Source organism: Hipposideros armiger, unplaced genomic scaffold (genome assembly GCF_001890085.2).
Source record: "Hipposideros armiger isolate ML-2016 unplaced genomic scaffold, ASM189008v1 scaffold_228, whole genome shotgun sequence".
Lineage (NCBI taxonomy): Eukaryota > Metazoa > Chordata > Mammalia > Chiroptera > Hipposideridae > Hipposideros > Hipposideros armiger.
In genome coordinates, this window is record NW_017731578.1 from 2,536,065 (window position 1) to 2,543,967 (window position 7,903).

The following is a 7,903-nucleotide window of genomic DNA, read 5'->3' on the forward strand; positions in this document are numbered from 1 at the left end:
CGGGGGGGGCAATCTGCAGTTGGAGGGACTCCTCTTGTGTTGTCCCCTGTCCCAGGTTGCTGCGGGTTCAGCTGGGGTCTGTGTCCTCGTCCATCCTCCCTCCGTCCCCTCATGGACAGGCTCCTCCAGGGGCTGCAGCCTTCATTTCCCACCAGGAGGAGAGCAGCCTGCAGGTCCTCCCGCCCCCAGCCTCCTGGGGTCTGCAGACCCTCGGGGTGCCCGATCCCCCTGCCTCCTGCCAGTGCCTCGAGGCAGAGCCTCATGCCTCGGCTGCACCGGCCACGCTACACCTGGCGTGGGGGTGGCGGGTGGCGGGAACCTCACCAGGGTTATGGGGGAAATGGGCCCCCAGACCGACCCCGGCCACCTCTCTGAGCCCGGTGTGGCTCTGCCACCTGCACGCACCCCAGGGTCCGCGGGGGCTCCAGAGCCCTGGAGCGGGTGACACCTGCGGCGTGCCCCTTCTCCCGGTGCTGGGGAGATGCAGTGGACAGACAGACAGACAGACATGTCCCCCTTTCCTAGAACTTGCATCCTGTGGGGAGAAGAGATCGCAGCTGCAGAGAACACTGCAGGAACTTTCACTGTTGTGTGGGGAAGTTGCATTGTGTGACAGAGGAGTGGTGACTCTGGGACGTGACATTTAAGCTCAGTGTGGAATTCCAGAAGGACCCAGCCACTCAGAGATGTGGGCGAGGGCATTGTGGAGGTGGGGGTTCCAGGCAGAGGCCCCTGGGGTGATGGGCTTGGCATTTTCAAGGAACATAAGGGGCCAGTGAGGCCTGGGCACAGGGGGTGAGAGAGCGAGGTAGGGGTGAGGTGGGTGGAAAGCCTGGAAAACAAAGCCTGGAAAACCACAGCGGGCGGGAGACTGAGCTGGACTGGGTTCCAGGGCCGTGAGGAGCCACTGGGGGGATGTGACCTGGATTCACCTCTACAATGAACAAAACATTCGCCCCTTGACCTCACTGAGACAACCCACCTGTGGGCAGTAAGCAGCTGTCACCAGCAGCCGGGATGGGCCCCGGGAAGACCAAGGGACCTGTGTCTTCAGAGGAGCCATGCAGACCCTGAAGCCCCTAATAAAAAGTGCCACCCTCCCTGCCTGAGCAGATCACAGGTGCCTCGCAGGGGCCCTGGTCTAGGGGTGTCGGGATACAGGGGACATTCATGGTACACACCTGTACTGCATTCGAATTGTTTCATACCAGCAGTTCAGTCATTCGAATGTCACCTGCAGTGTGTCTGATTGCTGGGTGAATAGGAAGAAGTGAAACCAGGCTGCTCCGCTGACAGGCTAGAAATCAGGCTAGAAAGAGTCCTCGAAGGAGAGAGGCGGGGGAGGCTGGATGGATAGATGACGGGTAGACGGGAGATGAGCAGATGGGCAGATGGAAGGATGGGTGGGCAGATGGTGTTAGAATCAGTCCCACTTGGCTCAAGCGCAAGCATTGCCAGGTAGCTGTGTGACCTGGGGCCAAAATGCCAACCTCTCTGAAACCAGTTTCCCCACCTGTAAAATGGCCAAGGTAACAGGCTCAGCCAGGTGACAGGCGAGCGATTAGGAATGAGAGGTGGACGGGGCTGGCCCCACCCAGCTGCAGCCTTGGAGACCCTCCCTTGGACCCCCAGGCACTAACAGCTGGGGCCACCCTGCTCACCCCTGAAGCCCCTCCCAGCCCTCCCACCCACAGTCACCCAGTCACAGCAGGAAAGGCTCTGTCGGTGCCCCCGCCCAGGAAGGCCCAGGGCCCTGGGAGAAAGTGGGGCCATTGTCCTGGGCTTGGCAGGAAGCCATCAGCCCACCCAGGGAGGTGCCAGGCGACAGCCCTGGGCCTGTGGGAGAGATTAGTCAGTGAGCTACAGAGCATGTCCTTGGGAGTGGACGGCTGGAGGCCGCTCGTCCAACACCTACCAGACTGTGACCACAGGGCAAGGCCTCGGCCCCCAGAGCCGCGACTTTCTCATCTATAAAACGGGCTGACATCGGTGGGGACGGTACTGTCAACTGCCAGCTACTGCCCCAGCCCTGCTCAGGGTAGGGCTGTTAGGGGGACAGTGGACAGAGGGCACTTCCTCGGTGGGGTAGGAGGCACAGGCCTGCCCGTGAGCCGTGGGTGAGGCCCTGGGCAGTGGCAGGGCCTGGGCAGCGGGGAGGACTGGCAGTCGGACCCCCCCTGTGGCTACCCCTTCTGTTGGAAGGGGACGGGCTGTTTGGGACAGTGCTGTGAGGCAGGAAGGCCAGCCCTGGGCTGACACGCGCCTCGCTTACAGCACAGCTGCGCCTCCTCTGTGTCAAGGTGCTTTGGCTGCAAGTGATAGGAGCCCGGCCGAGGCGGGCGGGGCTGGTCTCCTGGCGGCCTGCTCTCATGGGGGAATAGCTCAGCACCACGCCAGCCATCGCCACCCCCGGAGCCGCGGCGCCACCTGTCTTGCCTGACTGTCCCCTCTCTCTGGGCAGCTCTGGGCTGCCACCCCCATGTGAGTCAGTGGCTACCATGGAGTTCCATCACCAGGGAGGGAAAGTCTGACCGCCTGGCATGGGTCAGGGGCCCACCTCAGGTCCACTCGGCTGGGGCCAGGGTCCTACAGAGCCAATGTGGTGCTGGGCCTGGGGCTGGGGGCGTTCTCAGAGAAAGATGTCTGCCACACCTGGGACGGGCTGCGCTTCTGGCCGGGCCGGTCCTGGCATGGCTTCTCTCCAGCCCCGGAAAGCCGGAGCTTGGCCCAGCAACCTGTGTGGGCCGACGGCCGCCTGCTAACCCTCCTCGTCTGTGTCTGAGATGTCCCCTGAAGGGAGACCTGAGCGTAAGACGGGGTGGCCCCTGCCACTTCGCTCTGACTTTCTGAAGTGTCTCAGGTCCCCTCGTGGGTGGGTGGGAGGACACCCGGCCCCCAGGCCCCCAGGGCTGCCCCTGGTCTCGTTCTGACATGTGACCGTGTGCTCTCCCCTCTTCCTTCCTTCCAGAAGCCCCCCAGCGCCCACGCCATGAAGGAGGAAGCCTTTCTGAGGCGCCGCTTCTCACTGTGTCCACCTTCCTCTGCCCCTCAGAAAACCGACCCCCGGAGACTCACCAGGAACCTGCTCTTCGGAGGAGANCCGAGAGGGACCACATACGTGGAGCAGGTCCACGAGGAGCTGGGGGAGGTGAGAGCCCACCCAACCTGGAGACCCAGCATCAGCCCACACCTGCCCCCCACCTGAAGCAGTGGTGGCAATGCTGACGTCCCCTTGAGGAGAGGTCTGCAGGGTCTCAGGGGCCAGGGGAACACGAGGGCCAGCATGGCCTGGACACAGGAGAGCCAGCCGGGGCCGTGAGGGCTTGGGCTGAGGGTGTTGGGAACGCCACAGGTGGTTTTGCGTAGGGGCCTGCCGGGTCCAGCGGAGGCCTTAGGAGGGCCTGCCGGTGCAAGCCAGACCTGCTCGTGGCAGCCGTGGTTGAGACAAAGCCCAGGGTGCCTTGGACACGGGTAGCAATGGGTAAAGGAGAAGTGAGGGTTCAGATGCATCTACAGGTGGGCGTTCAGGTCCCAGCAGATGGCAGTGCCACCTGTGAGACGGGCACTCTGGGAGAAAGAGCTGGGGGCTAGGCGTGGGGACAGAACTGTGTCCCGAGTTTGGACATCAGGGGGAGATGCCTCTGCAGTCTGGGGCTCAGGGCAGCAGTCTGGACATTAGGGCGTGGAGTGGGCGCCCCAAGAGGCCTGGGGGCCCAGGCACTCCAGCCTTCAGAGGCTGAGAACAACAAGGCTCCTCGGAGGGGCCCAAGTAGGTGGGAGGGAAGCCAGACGTGCAGGACCAGCTGTGCTGCGAGCTGAGCAGCAGAGGGGGTGACTGCTGGGTCAGTAATGGGGATGGGGAGACTCTCCGTGGAGAGGAGGGGGCAGGGTTAATGGGAGTGGGTGGGCTGTAGAGGTGCAGGCTTCTTAGCTGTGGCAGCTGCCCCTGTGGGCCCCAAAGCTGGCCTGGAAATTGAGGCGGGGATGCTCTCAGCCCCACATGGTCACTCATGAACCCCATTCCAGGCCTCATGGGGTTCAGGCATGACTCCTCCTCCAAAGGCTCCCCCTTCCCTAGTTGCCCAGGCATGCTGGCCAAGCGAGTGCCACTAGGCCTCAGCCACAACTGTGCATGCACAGAGAGGCAAAGCGACTTGTCTAAGGCAGCCCAGCAAGGTGACAGACTCCGATTCAGGTCTGGCTGGTGGCAAACCGTTCTGCTGCCACCCTGGCGGTGGCGCCCATCTCAGCCAGGAGTGCAGATGGCTCGGAGTCACCGCCTGCCTCTGTCTCACAGCAGCTGGGAAAGTCATTTGCTTCCTCTGTAAACCTGGGATGAGCAGCGTGACCTGGGGCTGCTTCAGGGAGTAGGTATAGAGAGAGGGAAAGGGAATGTCTGCAGCCCAGGGCCCTCCCTTACCTTCTCCACCCAGCCCAGTGCAGCCACATCCAGGCCAGTTGTGGCAGGCAGACAGTAGGGCCCCGAGGAGGGGAGACGGGCTTGGTGTCGGACCTGGCAATGCCAGTGCGTCTGCTGGGACTTCCTCTGTCCTGTGAACAACCTAGAGAGATGGCCCCGCCTCCCGGACCCTTCCTCAGATCATTCCACCCAGCTGAGGGTTTGCTGGCTAGTGTGGCGTGGATGGTGGACCCCCCCACATCCCCACCCGCTGCCCGAACTCAGGGCCAAAGCCCAAAGCCCCCAGGCTGTCTTTCCACACACACGTTTGGCAAGTGAGAATCAGACATCTCAGGAAAGATAGGAGGAAGGCCCAGGGTGGCTCCCACCTCTAGCCGTGTGACCTTGGACAAGTGAGGGCCCCTTTGTAAAGGAAGTGCAGGCCATAAGCACCTGTGTCACCCACGTCACCTGAGTCACGCGGCAGGTATGAAGATTAAATGGGCACGTGACACCTCCTGCCACAGGCGCAGAGTTATGCAAAGTCCTCGTCTGGGTGTCAGCAGCCAGGATGGGGGAGGCTCCACCCTGGACTNCAGGGACCTGGGGATGACGCCACCAGCCACAGGAAGCGGGCGGGAGTGGCTTTCGGGCAGCCTCTGGCCCCTGAGACCATCCCCCTCTTCCTCCGGCCCATAAACCCAAGCTTTGGGAACCCACTTTATAACAAATGGAGCCAGAGAGCGGCGGTGACACCTCAGGTTCCCTCTCTCCCTCCTCAACCGAGCAGGAGAAGGAAGTGGACACCTGTCAGGGCAGGTGCGGGGTCAGTGTCCCCCACCTCCCTCCCGGAGTCCAGCCCCCAGGGGCAGTGGAATTCTGGAAGAGGATTTGGGACATGGGGGTTAGGGGGCTGGGCGTGATCCAGGTCCCCTGAACCTGCCGTGTGCCTCCGTGCCTGGATACCCCATTCTGCCTCTGAAAACTGGGGGCCTGGCTTTACAGAACCCCAAAGGACACGCCACACCAGTGCCCAAGGTGCCCCAGTTCCTCCCTGCAAGTCGTGGAGGCTGGGCCAGAGCTCCTGGGTCCCTCCCAGCGGTGACAGTGACACTGTGTTGATTAGATCTGTCGGGCAGTGTCGGGCAGCCGCACGGCCTCAGACTGGCTTCCCGCCCCACCCAGGCCGCCTGCCATGCCCCGGGCCTCACCCCCGCTGCTCTCTTGCAGGAAAGGACATGGAGTCCAATGGCTCGTCGCCGCCCAGGGATGAAGGGCCCCCGACCCCAGGCTCTGCCACAAAAGTGCCACCGGTAAGTGTCTGGTGTAGGAGGACCCTAGGGCAAGGGGCGACAGGAAGTGGCTTGGGGAAGGGGGCAGCAGGGGCACTGACAGAGCCTGTCATTCCCAGCCCGCTCCAGGGGGATCAGTTTGAACCCCAGGCTGCAAACCCAAGGAAGGCGGCTGGAAGCAGGGATGGGGCACCGAGGGCTTGCCACTTGTTTCGTCAGAGCCATCTTCTTCTTGGTGTAACGGGGCGGGTTGGCAAGGGGCTGGAGAAGGGCTGTGGGCTGCTAGGTGGCATCCAGGGACGGAAAACCATGATAAAAGGAGGCTGCCCAGCCCCTCTGTTGTGGGGAAACCCACGGAGGAATGAGTGGCTCCTCCCTCTGCCTTTGCCTGTGCCGTTCCCTCTGCCAGGCACGCCCTCCTCAGGGGGCACGGAAGAAAAAGTTTGGAAAAGCTCGCTCACTCAGGCACGCACACACCACATGCGCCCAGGCCAGCCCCTCTCATGCCAGGCCAGTCCGTGCCCCTCCAGGCAGAGCCTTCAGTCCAGGGAGCATGATGAGGCCCGGGGCACCCACTCAGTGTTTTAGGCACACCCTTCCCCACCCAGGGTCTCAGGCCAGGCGGCCACAGTCACTATACACTGATGGCTCTGGCAATGGGGCTAGGGGACAGCACAGAGAGAGGCCAGGCTCTCCCCCTGCCCCGGCCACCTGCAAACCCCTGTGACCTAGACCAATGGCCTTGCTCCTCTGGGACCCCAAGTCCTGGCCTGCAAATGGGGTTAGTGGTGGTTCTGCTGCTCTGTCCCCATGTCCCCTTAGTGAAGAAGCAGCCAGGTCTTTGGTGGGTATCCCCCACCCCACCCCAGCCTGCATTTCCCACCCTCAGCCCCCAGGGCTGCTGGCTGCTGGGAGATCAGTAGAAGCGTGTGTGTGTGTGTGTGTGTGTGTGTGTGTGTGAGTCTTGACAATTAAGTTTGCAGACTTGTTGCAACAATATTACTAACTTTTTTTGACATCAGAGGCATTATTCATTATGAATTTGTACCAACTGGACAAACAGTGAACCAAGTTTACTATTTGGAAGTGCTGGAAAGGCTGTGTGAAAAAGTTGAATGACCTGAACTTTTCACCAACAATTCATGGCTCTTGCATCACGACAAGGCACCAGCTCACACGGCACTGTCTGTGAGGGAGTTTTTAGCCAGTAAACCAATAACTGTACTGGAACACCCTCCCTACTCACCTGATCTGGCCCCCAATCACTTCTTTCTTTACCCAAAGATAAAGGAAATATTGAAAGGAAGACATTTTGAAAACATTCAGGACATCAAGGGTAATACGATGACAGCTCTGATGGCCATTCCAGAAAAAGAGTTCCAAAATTGCCTTGAAGGGTGGACTAGGTGCTGGCATCAGTGCATAGCTTCCCAAGGGGAGTGCTTCGAAGGTGACCATGGTGATATTCAGCAATGAGGTATGTAGCACTTTTTCTAGGATGAGTTCCCAAACTTAATTGCCAGGCCGTGTATATGTGTATGTATGTGGGTGGGTGTGCATATAAGGTGTGATCACAAAATACAGTGAACGCTGCTGCCGAGTGCCACCCAATGGAAAGGCAGGATCTTCAATACAGGAAGTGGTGCACTGAACCTTAGTAACAGTGTGCGACAAGTTTCAACTTGTTTGGGGCAGTCAGTTGGGTGTGAGTTACGGTTGAGAGAAGGTGTGTTTTAAAATGTGCCGTCAATCATCCTCCATCATGACAACGCTCCGTGTCACACAGCGCTTCTGGTGCGGCAATTTCCGTAAAGTAAAAACATTACAGTGTGTCCTCATCCACCTTATTCACTGAATCTGGTACCATGCGACTTCTGGCTCTCCCCCAAAGTCAAAATGATTCAGGACACTGAGGCAGCCACAAAAGCGCAACTAAAGACGCTCACGAAAGAGGACTTCCAGAACTGCTTCAGAAAGTGACAAGAACGACGGGATAAGTGTGTTTGAAGCGAGGGGGAGTGTTTGAGGGGGATTAATGGCCATGTGTCTTTTACTGTAATAATTTTTTTTTATTTTTACATTTACCGGTATTTTTTTATCACACCTCATATGTATATATGTACACACATGTATGTGTGTGTGTGTGTGTCTAGAATTTTTATAGTTAAAAAAAATTTTTTTAATTGCAGTAAAATAAAGATAACACAGAATG

General features: G+C 59.4%; 1 protein-coding gene across 1 annotated transcript in view; it reads left to right on the forward strand.

The window, feature by feature from the left end:
- Nucleotides 1-7,903, forward strand: part of LOC109389285 (uncharacterized) — a 94,822-nt gene that overhangs the window by 23,732 nt on the left and 63,187 nt on the right. Inside the window, 1 exon segment of the mRNA XM_019654668.1 lies at nucleotides 2,969-3,148. Within this exon segment, the coding sequence (XP_019510213.1) occupies nucleotides 2,969-3,148 (180 nt within the window).